Consider the following 18,248-nt stretch of genomic DNA (forward strand, 5'->3'; position numbering starts at 1 on the left):
CAATTGAGCATTTTGCGGCAAAATGTGGCGGGATTTTACGGCACTGGGAACGATTCGGGTTCCGGGCCCCGAGTTAAGTGTTTTTACGATAACAACAACCAGCGCCAAACACGAAGACCTGTCAGTGCCTTTTCATATTACGGAAACAACTCAAAAGATTGCTACGTATCTGGGTGTTCATGTGTCAACGGTAGATTACCGCGTTGTACTTATTTAACCTTTGTTTGAAAGGAGTTTATTATATAATCGTTTGTATTTTTTATCAGTATAAGATCTTTTATCTTTGGGGATTTTTAAAGGCAGTTTCTGGTGTTTAAAATTTAATTTTGCCTAATGAACAAGTTTAATAAGTTTTAATTTTTGTTACAGATGCCCAAGTAGCCACAGATAAACATGACGACGTATTCTCCCCATTGTAAGTTAACTTTTTTATTTCTAAAATATTATTTTACTTTGTTCATTGTATAACATTGTTCTTTATAATTGTCACAGAAATTCACCTAACCCATCGTACCCACCCCAGTCGTCTCGGACCCGACCCCCACAACAGCAAGTAGCGTTTACCCCACTCCAAACAGCCCAACCCCCTCCGCCCCCGAAGAAAAGTGGTTCTCTCGAAGAAAGATTGTCCCCGGAACTTTTTCTTGCAATGGCAGTAAACCCTGGGGGAAGACCAGTGGAGGTATGAATGACGTCACTGTTACGTAATAATGTATATCTGTCATGGAAACAATTACTTTAATGCTTTTTAAATTATCGTTGAATTGCGCTTTTTTATAAATTATTGAATTATCTTTGGACTTATATTATATAACGTACGCACTAATTTTTGTTTCTGTTAGTAATAAATACAATATTTCATTATTTAATTTAATCTAATATAACTTTAAATATGTTTATGGTTATTTATAATAGGGTCATTATATTTTTTAATTATGAGAGTTTTTAATATGATTAGCATGGCGTTGTCAAAATTAACGGATTTATAAGAATTTACCACATTTTACTTAAATAAATAAACGACAATTATATTTTTGATTTGTTTATATATATATATATATATATATATGATGTGATTGTTATTCATTAAATTAATCAAAAATAAATTCTTTTTCATTTAACGGAATATTAAATATTTAAACTTAATTTAATTTACTTTTGTAAACAAAAACCATGTCATAATACATTTTTATTTAACCAGAACGTACATAGTTACAAAGAGGACCATGTTCAAGAAAATAGACTTGATGTTGTTGATTCAGCCCCACCACAGACCCCGGGATTTCCAGTTACCCCGAAAACCCCCTACGTCAATCTTACTTCACCAGTTCCAGGTAAATCACAAAAAAAAAATTATTTTTTTGAAAATTGTTGTTTGTTATTTTTGTTGTTTTTATTTTTTATCTTTTGTAGTCATACCATTTATTTTAATAAAAATTATTTTTAATAATAATTTAAATTTATTTTTAATTTTTTGTTAGGTCATGTTCCTATTGGACTTTCAAAAACTCCCTTGTCCGCCCTTGGCCTGAAACCTAATGAACATCCCCAACGTGCCATCGATGACGTATCATCAAGTGATAGTGACGTCACAAATAACAAGCAGGGTAATTTCAATTTTAAATTTTTTGTTATAAAATTTTGACAATTGCATGTGTGTGTTGTGTAAATTGCCAATTATAGATATTTAAATTTAAATCAAGTCAGCTCAGCAGCGCCTCTAATGTTACTTAAATAATGGAATTTTACAACTTTCCTCCTTATGTATTTCCTTACGCAAGATATACATTTAGCTATTCTTTGTAGCGTTTGGATGGCAAATTTCTCTAAAATGAATTAAATTACATGACTTTATATCGTATTCTTATAAATAATGCAAGAATGCAAAGGTGGCTTTACACTTTTGAATATCCGGTGTTAATAATGCATTTTTCGCGTAATTATTATATTTTGCACATTAATTTTAGCTGCAAAATATTTTTTATATAACTTTAAAAACAAGTATTTAGTGACGTCAACCTTTTTAGTCACGTAAGTAAGTTTCTTTTAAAATAAAGTTACACTCATTTTGGACAAATACAATTTATTTCGTGACATCTGTAACAAAACCTCCTCAAATATAGTAACTTTGTAATACCATATCTCACATAACATCGACCTAATCGACAATTGAACATTTCCTGGTAAAAAAACACCACAAGATAATGACATTTTCCGTTCGATCTTGATTCCACCAACTAGAAAAAAACGTTTAGCCCCCGGGTGCATAAGATTTGTTATTTGTTTACGCAAGAGACATAATCGCACTGCAGTTGTCAGTCGTATATGCGTAGAAAGCAATGCCTGTTATACATCATAAATTGGCTGTATATTTGGACAGCGAGTTTGCATGCGTTGTATGTATGGCAAGGTTGGTGATTACCACTAACAAAGTGCACAGCTCGTTAACGTAAGGGGGTAGAATTGTCACTTAAAATAAACGACTTCCGCCTGAGATACCGTGTGAATAAAAATAAGTTTATTACCTTTTTGTTTTTATACAATTTAAAAGTAAGTGTTTTAAAGATGCAAATAGCAGTGTTGTTTTTTTATCAGACTGTTTAAGTTTAAACAAGGCCTGAAAAAGGAGAGTTGTTGTTTTCGAAGTAAAATAATTAACTTCGTTGGAAAGTTTGCAGGAGTTGATTTTTTCGAAATGTTAACCACATAAAAGATAAAACTTATTTGGTTAATAAACTAACGATTTAAATTATCGATTTCGGGATAGCTTATCGTAAATTTATTTGATAAATTAGTTTTTTTCTCCTTTTAAGTGTAATTTAATTAGCTTACATCGGTTTTTGTTATTCAAAAAACAAACGAGTTCCTCCTTATACTAAATCCCACGAGAAAATCGAGACTAATAAGGTAAAAGTCCCAACATTGGGTAAATGTACACAAAGAGTTGCCAGGCAATAACACGTATATCATTTTGTTAAAAAATAAACTGGTTGTAAGGGAAGTTTGATGACGTACTATATATTATGAGGTAAGGTTGAATAAAAAGTCATAACAAAAAATATTTTATTTTAATAGTAATGTCATGTTAAAACTTTTGTGGAATAAAAAACCTATGTAAATATTAATCTAAAAGCGTCAGTTTAAATACAAGTAAATCAACAATAGTAATAGTGTTGATGATGTTTAAAAACTAATTTAGTATTTTACCTTAACTAACCTGACTTCGCATTACGTGCTAAAAGTCAAGTTCCAAATAATTCTCGTGGTGTTAAATATCTCTGCTGGCGTCGAAATTTTACATTTCGATGTATGTGTGATCTGGCGTATAAAGTTTTCAAACACATTTACTTGTTGTGGTTGCTGCGCAAAGTGCATTATTTATCGCTATACTCAATTTCAAGAAAAACGAAATTAAACACGAGATGAATATTTCATGAAATAAGGTTGGCGGCTTGAAACAACAAAAAAGAGGATTCGAGGCGTTTTTTCGGAATTTCGAACTGAAATATCTTGTTATCTCGCGCTCGCTGGAGCGAGGCAATTTTTAGCCAATGGCGAATGACTTAAAGTGTGCTTTAGTAAAGAAGTGAGTTTCGAGTGGGTATTTGGATTTGGGATTTGGTCTGCGTTGTTGTCGTATTCAGAACACCTATGTACACTGCGCAGCCGAGTAGCTGGAAAAATTTAGTAAGGTGTACGGTATGGACCAATGTGTACACGTGTTTTTACGCAGATTACTATTGTTTATAATTACAAGTGTATACGGACGTGTTTTGTTAGCAAAGAGTTGGCAAGTGTTTGTATTTTGCAGCCGTTTGAAAGTTAGTTTAAATAATTTATCAAGTTTGCATGCCAAAGTGTCAAAACATTGTTAGTTCAGAACTTGGCAATTTATATGATTTTTAAATTTAAAACAAAAATCTAAGCAAGAATAATATTATATATATATATTTATTGTTGGGTAATTAAGCTATAATGTGAGTCATCAAATATATTTGATATACATAAGTTGAATGTACTTTTCTAAATTTAGAAATAAAATAACAGGGCCTGTATTTTGAGTAGTTTTATTACCAAACAAAAGAAAGTCAGATCTAATCTTTTCAGCCTTGCGTGCTCCGCCTATTTTCATACACAAGAAAGCTGTATGCTACTGTTCGATGTTCATCCATAATTACTGGGCATTGTCGCACCCAAATCCATTGATCTGTCAGCTTTGTTTGTTTTTCGGGGCTTTGTGATTGGACTGCGGGCGATTGATGTTGTTTTTACCGCAAAAAAAGCGACCAGGTGTTCGACCATTTACCTGGTGCTTAGGTTTTGAAATAACTGATATGCGATTTGTTTTTTCCTGTGTTATGTTCGGACTATCGACTTTAAATGGTAAAATACCTTACGTACTTTTTCGCACTATATATAGACGTTAACCATATCAAAACAAGAGTAGATTTTTTGACTTGATATTTCGGTTTTCAAATAGCATGACGTCAGCACTATTGCTTTCGTCTGTTTATATGTCGTCCCTCAAATTAATAAACGATTTAATTGTTGGGTTAACCTTATTGTTTGCTTACCTAAGTAGTAGAGAAAATGCATGCGACGAAGGATTGGCGCTTTTCGCTGGATGTGTTTTTCGCTGGACCAATATGTACTTGTGGTCTTTATAAGAGTTCTACTAAAACTTACGTCATTATTTCAAAGTTGGAATACACATTACGTAATTTTAGGTTTGGTTTATTTTAACGCGAGAACAATTTGTCGTATTCATCATTCTAGTTTCTCCTAACCTTTAACAAAACAAACGTAATCGACGTCGGTTTATTATTGTGAGAAAATATTTTCTAACCTAACAATACATAATCGTTGAAAAAACCCCCAATGTAATTATATTATTGTGGTATGAAAATTTTTAGATAATCGTGCGCAAAATTTCTTCGGAGGTAAAATCGGTTATCTAAACTTTCTTTTAAAACAACTATTTAATAATGTCAAAGCTTATTAATAAAATAACAGGCAGACAAAATGTTTTAGCATTTGATCAGTTTATTTACTAACCTAGTCTAAATTACGTTGTGCAGACAAACTTGCAAACAGGTGAAGCGGTTGTAAAAAGATGGTTTCCTGGTTAAGATTTTCTCTCGATCGCGAGGCTAAATTTTTTGTTGACTAAATCGACGATTTTGAAACGTCACTGATCGGATTTATTCGCTTTAGCGCACATATTATTACGCGTTACTAAACACAAGACAGTGTTGTTAAATATGTTTGCTTTAACAAGTTTAAATCTTACAATTCTACAGTTTTTTTTATCCTAGGCAGGCATTTAAGGTTCGACAGAACGAGTAAGAGAAATGATTTAATGTTTCTGTCTAAAAAAGTTAATTATTACCCAAAGTTTGTATAAAAGAACAACAGTAGAATAATGCATTCGATTGTTACATTACCTGAGCTTTGTAAAGACTTAAAAGTGCATTGTTATGCTCGAGTTCATTGTCTAGCTTTTTCTTAATAAAGTCTACAATAAATCGTCCCGTGCGTTTGACAGGAGTAATAAGAAAGCAAATAAGCGATTTTGAGTACTACGAAGATAACCACTTGTTGTTACAGTCTGTGCACCTGTCCGGGTTAAACCGGAAATTCGGCGTATTTGTCTTCTCACGGTTAAGTTTTATGTTTACATCCCTGCTTAGTGGACTCAAATAGTTTGCGTTTTTCAAAGGATTTCAAGATTTAAAGTTTGTGATTGTGAACAGAGGAAGTGCGTGCTTGCACAAGTGTGAAATGTGATACAAACTTTAATGAGGTTTAAGGTTGAGCAATCTTTTGAAGTCAACTCATTATTACTTGAGTTAAACGTAAGAGACTTTAAGCGCATGCTGAATGGTAATATTTTGTTGTTTAGAAGACAAATTTGTTTATTGCAGCTCTAGCTTTAATTTTTTTACGAGATACTAAAATTACACGGTACTAAACGCAAGCTAGTTAAACAGCGTTTATTGACATTTAACGGTTATATACAAAGATTATAGTTTTGCGATGCTAAAAACACAACATTTCACCTCAAGCCATTAGAGCCTAATAACTTCCCGTGATATATAATCCTATATTTAGATAGGAGCTCCCTATCATTAATAACTCGACTTGTTTCTGAAAGGGGTGTGGAGTAGTTTACACATGCTGGGCATACCTTATTGATTGACGAAATGTTATTAACGTGCTATTGATATGGAAAAGTAAGGGGTTAGGCCTGACCTGATCTTTATTATCGCCTATTTTGCGTATCATATAACAGAAGTGCATTCACGTGAAAAGTTATTAGACCATTTTTTAATTTTTTGATTAATTATAGATTTTAGTTTTAGTATTTATAGATTTCAGTTTTAGTATTTATAGATTTCAGTTTTAGTGCGTGTTTGGTTCTATTTTTTTTGCTCAATTAAGTTTAAGCAGTTTGTTATGTTTTTAAAAATGTAGTGCTACGTTAGGTTATTTTTAATTTCATTTGATTAATTGTACATGATAAATGTCTAGCCTTAGATTATACTTGAACTGTATTAACTGTACTATAAAATGTTGGCTTAATTCTGACTCATAACTACAGCGTAGTTTCCGTTTTAGCATTTAAAAAATATCCGATTTCAAGATTATCTGATCTCCCATATAATTACACGCTTTTTAGTTAAAAATATGCGATTAATAAGCACTTTTCACGATAAATCTGCGAGGTGTTAGCATAAGGCTAAGCAGAACAACCAATATTATATTGCTTAGTCATCAGATTGTTGAGTCATATAACCTGATGGTCAGTTGACCATAGTTGACAGATAAGTTAAAAGTAAAGTGTCAATATGGTTCTTCGTTATCTCTATATTACTTTTGTTAGCACGATAAGCGCGTAAACATGTTGTTCAATAACTTAGACATCCAAGAAAAAATCCAGACACCTCTTATGCGTTTTACCACCTTGCAGACATGTAATGTAATGATGTATTGTATTTTCGTCTGCTGAGTATACGAGAATATCGTATTTCTGGTTTGGAATTGAGAATATGCGGTTATGACCATAACTGAACTAAAGTCTCGAGTGACTTTCGCCAAATTGTTGTTTTTCTAGATAATGATATTTTTAACATTTTATTAGGACCACCAAAGTTGAGGTTTGCAATTAGAGTGTTAGTTTAATATTATTAAACGATTTTAATAGTCCAATAAAACTTCACAAAGCTAAGAAAATAAAAACATTGCCAGTTAAATTTTTTCTGGCGGGATTTTTTGTGATACTATAGGCTGTGTTCATGCCAAATGTCTAGCAAAATATAGCAGATGGTCTATAGAGAGTCAAGTTAATCCAATCCGTGTTTTATTTAACCTTTTAACTAAAACCTGCAAATTTAACACTAAATTCACGCCAACCATGCGCTCATACAGAGTGTGTACATTACTTACTCTATGTCACTAAATAGCAGATTGGCATATTTAAAATTACAGGTAAGGTGTCAGATTTAACCAGGTTATCCACTTATCGTTGGCAGAATTTTATGGACTTAATATTTGAGCAATCTCACCGTGGAAAAAATACATCAGTGTAAATATTGATATTAACTTATGGGGCCACAAGGCATTTTAGTTGAGTAACAAAGAGAGATTTTCTTATGACAATAAAGAACATGGTTAAAAAGGAAGATTTAAGATTTGTTGGTTTTGTCATTGAAAAAATTGCGTGCGTATACTTATAAATCCATTTGCACCCTTTCATAGCCTTTACCATTAGTTTAACACAAGGTACCGTTGGTGAAGGGCCAGCAAAAACATTAGGTCAACAATTGAAATTTCAAGTGGTTAAGGAACAGTGAGATCGAGGAAAGACGGACGTTTCCGAATGATATGAAGTTGTTAAACATTGATGGATTGCCTGAAATCTTTCAACAGTTGTGTCTTGAGCTTATCAAGTTAAATCTAAAAAAGTTTCTCAAATTAAACAGTAACAATAGTACAGAACATTCAGTCACAAAATTAGGATGTAGATGAAATTGAAAAAACAATAAGATTGATCTTTGTAAAAACAATTTTGTAAAACGTTAAATATAGTTGTGACCCGATTTCTTGAGGTCGTAAATTGCTTTGTAAAATGACCAGCCCGGACATCAGACGGCAATCAAAATTACGGTCGGTAATTTCCGATTTTTCTTTGATATCGGGACATTCGCCGATTTAACTGCAGTTAACCTGAAACACCCAGTTATTAACGAGCCAACAAATGTCCAGGGCAGTGAAATAAAAAACGTAGAAATAGAAATAAATATTGTAGTAAATGCAAAATCTTTTATATGAAATTTTACAAGATGTGCAAAGCTAGTTAACGTTTAATTAAGATTTTGATAAACTAACATTAAACTAACACAGCAAGGTATAGATTAATAGTAACTTAATAAGGGTTTATCGCTTGACCTTAAGTGCAGGTGACACTTTGATTTTGGTTCAAACGATTCTATTGCTTAAGATATCTTTTCCTACAACAACAATGTTTACAAACTCGCCTTTGATTGTAATCTATTATCCATTTACGTACATGGTACTCTGTAATTTGTTTCGCTTTTTTTACGTACTCCGTAATTTGTTTCGCTTAATTGAAAGGTTTGTTTTGTTGTGCTAATGTGTTTCTCCTACGCTTATGTGCGTTGTTGGTAAACATAACTTCTAGCTTTTAGGTAAAAAGGGAGAAGTGAGTTAACTTAACGACCAAGAAAGTGGAGTAAGGGTTGCATGAACTTATGGTCGTAAATGTAACCCGAATTGGCAGAAAAAACATTGACAACCAACTTACATTTTAGTTACTATATAAACCTATGTTAGATTTAAGAAAAATTAAATATCAGTTTTATTATTTTACATTTAGAAAACTAATTGTGTTAAATATTTTTATATTACTGCGTTATGAATATTTCAGTTTTAATCGGTTTAAATTTTTGTTAGCCACGTGGTCAAATTTGGCGCGAAATTTTTGTTTTATTTTCGTAATTCGTTTTCAGTTTCATTTCTTCGCACGCGTTGGTCTTTATCACAAAAGGACGTCGTGGTTACGTGAAACTGTATCTTTTAAATAGAACATTTCCTTTGAAAGTAGTTACGGGTAGTTAGTGTCGACTCTCTTAATGGATGTAGTATTTTTAAAAGGTTTTCGGGTTTATTCCTTTAGTCTAAAAATAATGTTACATAAGAAACTGCGTATTTGGGTAGTATAAGAAAAAATGCTTATTTTTTAGTTTGTAAAGTAATCCTATGCAGCAGAGTGTTGTGTTGCCGACTTTAATTCTTACTTGATAGTTTCATAGATTAGTTTTTATCTGTGTTCAGTGCTGTAGAATAGTAATAAAACGCAGACCTACTGGTGTTTAGACCCGGTCGTTGCAGATAACGCTGGCGTCGAGTTTTATTTAGAGCCAGACCATGTCGTTGTTTGTGAGGTAATTAAGACAGGACTTACAGATATGTCGTTTCCTAATTTTAATTCTTTGTTTATATAATTGTTGCTTTTCAGCTCACTTTACTTTGTAATTATAAGATCGAATTTTGCCTGATTTTTGTAAACAAATTTGATTCGGATTTCCTTTTACATCGAGATATCACGAAGCGGATTTTTGCGGGCTGGTAATCGCTAAATCCCCGCGAAAAAAAGACTTTAATCTCCGATATTGTGGATTACACGTCTTTTCATTTGTTTATAAAAAAAGGATTAAAGGATTGAAAAGATTTTCTTTTATGTGGGGTATAAATATCTGAAGAAATTATATTGCCAATTAAAAGATTTCAAGAAAATTTGTAAACATAAACCATTTCCTGAAAAAGATATCTTTAAATTTGCAAACTATATGAACAATACCTTAACTGGCACCACATAAAAGTTTAGCTTTATCACAAAATTTTGCAAATTGGCAACTTATTTACTTACAACTCAACAAACAGCAAAATTGTCAAAGTTGACCATTTGAATTTATAAAAGGAGTTTTGTGTTAGGATGAGGATTAAGGATTCCGAAAACTGTGGAGCTCACCACAATTATCATCACGAACAAAACGACAGTTCAGACTACATTATTTTTAATCATATTATGTCAGCAGAAACGAAAGGTAAATCAGTTTGTCAAATAATATGCTTACTCGAAATGTTTGTGTGGTTTGTGTAAACCCTATGGTAACAAACATTTTGATACAGCATATTTACAGGTTTATAGGTTATTTTAAATGGACTGTTGTTGTCGGGTGACCAAAGCAAATACTTTGTGACGTTTTAACATATGTTGCCCGTCACATTTTATTGTTTGGACCGGTCCATATAGTTTAAAATACACCTCTAATGTTTATTTAGGTTTGTCCACTTACGCCATAAGCATCGAAACGTGTTTGTTCATAAACAACGTAAGGTTATATATATTGTTACATTTCTTCCCTTGCGTGACAGCTTTTAATTATAACCCTATGCGTGAGAGTAAATTTAAAATATATTTTGAATGTGAAATTGTTTTGTTTTCTCTAGTTTTTATAAATAGCTTCTGTTACACCCTTTTTTTAAATAAGGAAATTTACACTAGATTTTAATACGACCAATGTTATTATAAGAAAAAAAAAGGTTTGTTAGCTTTTTCTCTTGTTGTGTTTTGGATTTGTAGTCATAGTAAAAAGCTTCTGTTTTCCTAAGCTCCTATATTAAGCTATAGTTTTGTATGGCAAATATTTGCTATAAAAATTAATAATAATTGGAACGTTCGGCTAAGCATGTGCCATTTTCAAATTAAATTTAAAGCGTTTACCACACTACGTAATACAAAATTCTAAAATTTTTTACCGTTTTTTATCAACAAATAATACTCCCAAAATAGGCAAAAAAGTAAATAAATTGCCTTGTTTATATTCCAATTGGCACATTGTTTGTTTTTATTGCCAACTTTTACTAATAAAGTCATAAAAATAAAGCCATAAGTTTCCTAGGTTTAACTTACTTGAAAAAATCAACAATAAAACCCAGTGTGGTGCCTATTAGGTTTATAGGTTTTGGTTGTTTCTTCATTCCTCTTATTTTCATATTTATTATCGCATTGGAACTCGACTATGTGGTGCCACTACTAAAACATTTCGTCAATCCCACTAGTATGACGTCACGCAGTATTTGTGTACGTCATAATTGATTGTGAGCACTACGTGCACACTTAGTTATTACAAATGCAAACTCGTATGTAGTTATTGTTTGAAGGCGCATGTTACATTTCCTTTATTTGTTTATGGGAGTTGTAAAATTAATAACAACAATGGCCGAATTGTCGTTTTGGAATAATGGTCAATTGTTCAATTATATTGTTTTTGCACCATTGCAATGGGGAACAAAAAGTTTCTTGGTGCACGAGGACTTCTGTAATTACAGTATTTAAATGCTAAATATTAGGTTTCGAAACCAAATCATGTCTAAAATAAGAAATAATTGGCATCTGCGCAAATGCCAAGATTTTCTTAAATCTTTTGTTTACCGATTTGTTTTTGATATTTGTGAAATTTTTGTATGTTTATTTAACTATTTTTTTTCAATTTATTATTTTATTAAGGTAAAAAAATTATTTTTTCACAGGCTAAGAAATAAAATTTTAATTTTAACATTTTACAGATCGATCGCCGCTCGGTAGCGACACCAGGCGCCAAAATCAGATGAACCAAAACAACCACGTGGGCTCGCCCTTGAACACGTCACCAGGGTTTACGAACGGCTACAACAACCAAAGTCCAACATTGGGAATAAAGGAAACAACTTTGTTAGCTTCAAATCCAGTTAACAGGTAGTTTGTTCATAAACACAAATTTAAGTTTTACTAAGCCTATTTCAACGTTTTTTATTTCTTACTTTAAAGATGTTTGGGTAAAAATGTCTTTTTCTTGTACCAATTTAACTTAATTTGCCGAAAAACTTAAAAAAAACATTTTTGTAGCAATTCAAACAATTCAATTTATTTTTAAATAATTGAATATACTCTACGTTATTTATAGTTACGTAAGAGCCATGTTGTTTGCATTAGTTTCTGTCACATCGTTATGAACTATGCGGTTATTTTAGTAACATTGAATTTCCAATTAACTACAACAATAGGCTGATAGTTTTAACAGGCTTTACAACTCATTAATATATTAAACAGATGATTAAGTGTCAGCATAGTTTGATGGCGTTGAAAGGTGTCCGATTACACTGTTTATTCAGGAAGATAAACGGTATTTGTGAATTTAAAGCAGTAAGATAAATACAAACAGGTTGCTAATGTGTTAACCATTCACGAAAGTGAAGTAATGCTTTAATGCCTTAAATATATGATTTTAATTAATTGTGTTAACACGCTTAATAAGGTTCTGAGATTCAGAGTTTAATTGACCTGCGTCAAATTTAAAATTATATTTATAACAGCGTAAATTCAAAGAGATGTAGCAATACTTTCAGTTGTCATATATTTTAAAGGAAAAACACGTCAAAAACGTCATAACTGACAACATTTTTGTAATTTTGCCCGAATTAAGTCAGTTCAGTATAGGTTAACGACATTTGCTTGGCAGCTTATGCAAATATAAAAAAAATAAGAAGAAAGTTCTATTTTAAATTGTAATATATGTAATAAATTACAGTTAATTAAAAAAAATAGAAGACAGAATTGGATCGCACGTTAACAGCAAAAACCCGGAAAAGTAATTATTGCACGTCAAAACCTGACCGTGAGGTATTGTAACAGCCGCGCGCTATTGATAGTGACGTCATAATGATGATGAGAAAATCGTGGAAGGGTGAAAATTGTCAAAGACATTTGGCTCAAGACTTGAAGTGATAAGATTAAGAACAAATCGTTAAGTTAGTTTATCAGACTAGCAAGCAAAAAATTGCTGTGTTATTATTAGTTAAATTAGTATTCCTAGTTAAAAAAATTTAGCTTATGACTAACCACAATATAACTTTTAACGCATCTTAATTTGGTATTTAACATAAACGTATATTAGGCTTTTACGTAATTTTGGTTAGGTAAATTAATAATTAGATAGCTATTACGTGTATTACGTTACAGGTAATTAATCTTAAACAGTTAATTTATGTTAAATCGGTGAAAAGTGCGTTGAGTTAAGTGTCATCTTTTTCTTTTGTGCTTAATGTGATCTAAAGTTATTTTCAATATGAACAAAGTTGTTAAGAAATGAAGAAAGCACTTATTCGAATGTAGGTAAAATTTGAGTTAGGCGTATAACTTTATGTTTAATATGAAAGTTTAGTAAACAAAATTGTTGTATGTATAACTTATTTTTACTTTAATTTGAGACAGAAATTCAAATTATTCAAATTTAATTTTCATTTTGTTATCTTTTAGGCTTGAAGAGCAACAGCAAGCATCTTTACATCAAGCATATACAACTCAGCCACAGGTAAAAACAAAACTTTGTTTTTATTAATATAAAATCGCAATTGTAGTAAAAGAAAATTTTTTCTTAAAAAATTGTTTTTAATTTCCGGTTAAAGTTGTAAAATTGGATCTTACTTTTTTTTTAAATTAGATCTTACTTTTTTTAGGAAAATTTCCACGGGTACAATTCCCAGCCCCAGTCATATCCCACTAACAACAATAATCCTCATTTACATCAACAACAACAACAAAACGGTTGGCTTGGAAACAACAACAAAGGTCAATGGATTCAGCAGAGTAACGGACATAGTCCTCACCTGACCCCAACATCCGCTAAAAGTTTTTCCACTCCGAACCCAGCATCTTCTTTGGGATCTGGTGGAGTCAGTCCCTTTGGATCGAGAAGCTTAACTGGAAGCAACGATTCTCTTCTTTCGGATGGAAGTGCAGGCTCACATAATATTTCTTCATCTGGAGGAGTTTACACTCCACAGAGACATCCTTCTCTTCCTCCAAAAGAGTCTTCAATGAGAAATTCTGGAAGCAGCTTGAGAAGCACTTCTACAGGTACTTATTTGTGGATTTTCTTTTAAGTTTATATAAAATAGTGAAATTTAATAATATTTACAAATACCTAAAATTACATTTTACTTACATATTTATTATTTATTTTAATTATTTTTATTTTATTTAAAAATTTTTGCAGCTGGAAGTGGATATCTTGGTGGTGCCTCACAAACCTCCCCACAATCTGCCGGGTCTGCAGGTTCTCCGGTCTCTAGTACCGGTCATTACCCGTTTACCCAGACACCTCTTAACAGGAGGGAGAGCCAGCTTTCTGCCTACGAGAGACATGGTAAATCTGACAACCTTTAAATTTATTTGTTTTTATTATAAAAATGTGCGTGTATAGGTTATGTTGTATAATACCATTAAGTATTTAAACATACAATTACCGTTTAACCCAAATTATATCTGGGTATAATAATATGTTAAAAATATTAACATGGGTGAAACTTGTTGTATATTTATTAAACAACTTTTTTTATAGGATTCATGCATCACAATATTTCATCCGATGACGGTGGGCTTAGCTCTCCTGCATCTGGAAGAACAAGCACTTCTTCCATCTCAGGTATGTGTTTTATGTTTTTTTTAATTGCTTTTATTGTTTCATAAATATAGAAATTGTTTATCATTTGAACATTAATAAATGTTTTATCGGCTATATTTTCAGACATTGATAAACTTGCCCACGAGCTGTCGCTATCGAGCTTGTCAGGAACTACTCCACCAAAATTTATTCGTGATACTACCTCGTATTGGTACAAACCTGATATTACACGTGAACAGGTTAGCTTTATATTTTAATAGTTTATAATTAATGTGCTTGATATAATATGTTAATACTAGTAATTTACTTGTTGCTTTATAAATTTATTTAATTTTTTTATATTTACTTTTGATACTGATAAAATTTATGTTTTTTAGGCATTGGCGATGTTGCGCGAACGATCAGCAGGTAGTTTTGTGGTAAGGAATAGCAGATGTTATCCCGGTGCTTTCGGTCTCGCTCTAAAGGTTGCCCAGGTACCACAAGCCGTTCTTGCAACTGCAAAACCTGGAAGTAAGTATTTATCGGCACGATCAGGTTTTAACTTAAAAAATTACCAGTTCGTTTTTTTGAAAGGTTATTGTTTGATAAGGAAATAAAAATATTTGGTTTTCTTAGTACCGAAAACGTTTATCGTGCCATTTTCTTATCACCTCATTAACCTCCTTAATCTTATTATCAACAGCTAACATGAGTGACGAGTTAGTTCGTCACTTCCTCATTGAGCCAAGTTCAAGGGGGGTTAAGTTAAAGGGATGTGCAAACGAACCTGTATTTGGAAGTTTGTCGGCCTTAATTTATCAACATTCCATTACTCCACTTGCATTGCCTTGCAAGTTAATTATCTCAACAGAAAGTAAGATATAGCAATAACATTTATTTAAAAGAAATTTAAGATGACTTTTACAAATTCAATAACCTTTATTTCTAGTGTAAAAATATGGATTTAGTTGACTATATTTTAAATTGAATTTGTAAATCCTAAATTTTAACTGTTTTTGTTTTTAAACCATTTGCAGATCAGGTAGTTCCCCAGCCATCAGGTTCTGGCAGAAACAGTGCCGAGGTTTCGAATTCTGCTGCGGAATTGTTAAGACAAGGGGCAGCTTGTAATGTTTTGTATTTAGGAAGTGCTGATACAGAATCCTTAACTGGTCCAGAGGTAATTTCCCTTTAAAAGCTATAATTTATTTACAGAGTTACATACTAATTAAATACTGTTGTTAGAATTGTACACATTGTAAAATTTATTTTAAATATTTGTTGCAATTTTGAAATTTTAAAAATTATTTTTAGGCGATCGAACGAGCAATGAGAGAGCGAATGCAAAACAGAGGTCAAGCCGTCAAGACTTCTGTTGTCCATTTTAAAGTCTCACCACAGGGAATAACCCTTACTGACAATGCAAGAAAGTAAGATATTAATATCAAAAGTTTTGTACATTTATTAAATTTTTCAGCAAAATTTTAAATTGATTTCTTTTTGTAGAATATTCTTTCGACGTCACTACGCCACTAGTTCAGTGACTTACTGTGGGTTGGATCCAAGTGCTAGAGATCCTCATAACAGAAGATGGGACGCATCCGGAGACCGTGGCCCTCCAAACGCACGGTGAGTTTGCTTGCAAAAAAAACTAGTTTTGTTGCTGATCTACATAATTTTGTCACAGACTACAAATTATTTAAACTTTATCCTAACTTTAGTTGTTTTAGCCTTAATAATTTGTTTGTCTTTTTCTTATAAACATTTACTTTGCAGAGTGTTTGCATTCGTCGCAAAGAAAACGGGCAATTCCGCGGTGAATGTTTGTCATTTGTTTGCTGAACTTGATTTGGAACAACCTGCCCCCGCGATTGTTAACTTCGTGTCTAAGGTGCTTATTGGAAATTCGTCCGGAAATTGATCTTAATATTTTATTTACAAAAACTGTAAAAATGTTCCGGTTGCAAGATGCGAAAGAGATGAGGCCGAGTTAAACGGAAGCCAACTTGTGTACATTGTTCCTGTGTTATGTTGCACGGTACATACAAAAAACAAACTACTTTTTTTGTCAAAATAACCAATTATTTATACAAGACAAGTTTCTGTTAATTATTCAAGAGTTTACATTTAAAAAATTAAAATGCATCAAAGAGTCACCATCTTTTATTATTTTTCTCAAATCCTACCCCATAACGCTTTTACATTATTTATATTAACTAGCAATTACGTCATCACTGCCTAGTGACGTCATATCGATACGCTCAGCTGATTGTGTTTGTTTTTGCAACCCAACATCAGTATTATCAAATTGTTTATATTTATAAGTTTTGCATGGGTCAAATGCTAATCGTTTGTACAAAAAAGCGCTTTATCAGTGTATGACGTCACGCTTATGAAGTTTATTTATATTTTTTTAAACTTTGGTATGATTGCTTGTAAAAATTTGTTGTAGGGTTCAAGGTGTTACAATGGGTATTCGACTCGTCCAAAACTTCGTTTAAATGGGCAAAGAAAGGTTTTGTCTCATTTGTCTCAATGTACAGTTTCTTTTGTGTATTTAATCTAAACAAGGATACTGCGTGGTAGACTTTACAGTACATCTTTATTTTTAGCTGACGATTTTACGAGTACATTTTTAAAAAGTACAACTTTATTTTCTTCTCTGTGTACATTTTTAGATATGTTTTATCGTGTAATCAATATTCTTAGACGTCATGTGGATAGATTTTGACCTAAACGATCGTTATAACGTGATTTTCTCTCCTTAGGTTATCAATATTGTAATATTGTTGGTAAAATAATCATAACGGGATATATTTTTTAATTTGTATAATAGTTTATGTTTTCGGATACTTGTGTATGCGAAATGTCGTTTTTTTACTTATTTTGTTTATTTCTCTTTTCTTATGTTTACCGAGTTCCTTTTTCGAGGTGTCAAGTCGGTACATTTGTGTTGCAAATATGTGCGCTAGCCGTGCAAGTATAATAAAATCACCAAAAAACACATAAAATGGTAGTATTGAAAGAAGAAATAAAAGTGGTATAACGCTTAATCTTGAATTAATAACCTTATAGAACAAATGATTTACTGCTTTCTGGTTTGTTTATTTACTCTTTAGGCAGTTTCCTGTTTTTCTCGTTCTGTCTTATGGCGTTTATGCAATTGTGAACTTGCCTTAATATATTTTGCAAGCCTAAAAAAAATTTAGTGTTAAGCGCCACTAGTTTATCTTGTTTTTTGATATATTGTTTACTTTTTGAATAAGTTGTTTTATCATTACTGTTGATCTTAAAGTAATATAATGAAAAAGTACATGTTATACCTTTGGATATGGTCTCGAAAAGGCTTGTAACATACATCGATATATAAGTATGCTAAGTAAGTTTAAGGAAATTTTAATGTAATTTAATCTCGACGTTAGTCAACTATTTCTGCACTATAGGTTTAAAATACACCCAAAGCTATAAAACCGACGCCTGTGTTGTGTTTAACCAAGGATAGTTAACGTTTATTAATGTTGACTTACTAGTTTAGTTAATGATTGTTAACCTAAGCTCCCCTTATATTTCTGTATATTTTACCGGGTATTTCTTAAATAAAGTGAGGCTGAGGGTATGTTATGTATATATTACCAGATGTTTTTTTAGGCTCGGGAATTAAAAAAAATAAAGATTTTTTAGACTTCTTTACTTTAACTGAGTTTTTAGTGCAAAATGAAATTCCTACGTAATTTGCTT

At 31.9% G+C, this 18,248-nt stretch overlaps 1 protein-coding gene across 2 annotated transcripts in view; it reads left to right on the forward strand.

The window, feature by feature from the left end:
• Positions 1-17,736, forward strand: part of LOC145743622 (uncharacterized) — a 45,947-nt gene extending 28,211 nt beyond the window's left edge. Inside the window, exons 13-28 of one of the 2 annotated variants that reach the window (XM_082561625.1) lie at positions 370-415; positions 493-682; positions 1,202-1,334; positions 1,482-1,607; positions 11,653-11,821; positions 13,382-13,436; positions 13,582-13,981; positions 14,121-14,270; positions 14,466-14,549; positions 14,652-14,767; positions 14,906-15,041; positions 15,214-15,384; positions 15,548-15,690; positions 15,825-15,940; positions 16,017-16,139; positions 16,287-17,736. In XM_082561625.1, coding sequence (XP_082417751.1) covers positions 370-415; positions 493-682; positions 1,202-1,334; positions 1,482-1,607; positions 11,653-11,821; positions 13,382-13,436; positions 13,582-13,981; positions 14,121-14,270; positions 14,466-14,549; positions 14,652-14,767; positions 14,906-15,041; positions 15,214-15,384; positions 15,548-15,690; positions 15,825-15,940; positions 16,017-16,139; positions 16,287-16,431 — 2,303 coding nt within the window. In that variant the 3' untranslated portion in view covers positions 16,432-17,736. The remainder of the gene's footprint in view (positions 1-369; positions 416-492; positions 683-1,201; positions 1,335-1,481; positions 1,608-11,652; positions 11,822-13,381; positions 13,437-13,581; positions 13,982-14,120; positions 14,271-14,465; positions 14,550-14,651; positions 14,768-14,905; positions 15,042-15,213; positions 15,385-15,547; positions 15,691-15,824; positions 15,941-16,016; positions 16,140-16,286) is intronic. The other variant, XM_082561626.1, reaches the window with a different exon arrangement.
• The last annotated feature ends 512 nt before the right edge of the window (positions 17,737-18,248 follow it).

This window comes from Corella eumyota, chromosome 2 (genome assembly GCF_963082875.1).
Source record: "Corella eumyota chromosome 2, kaCorEumy4.1, whole genome shotgun sequence".
Lineage (NCBI taxonomy): Eukaryota > Metazoa > Chordata > Ascidiacea > Phlebobranchia > Corellidae > Corella > Corella eumyota.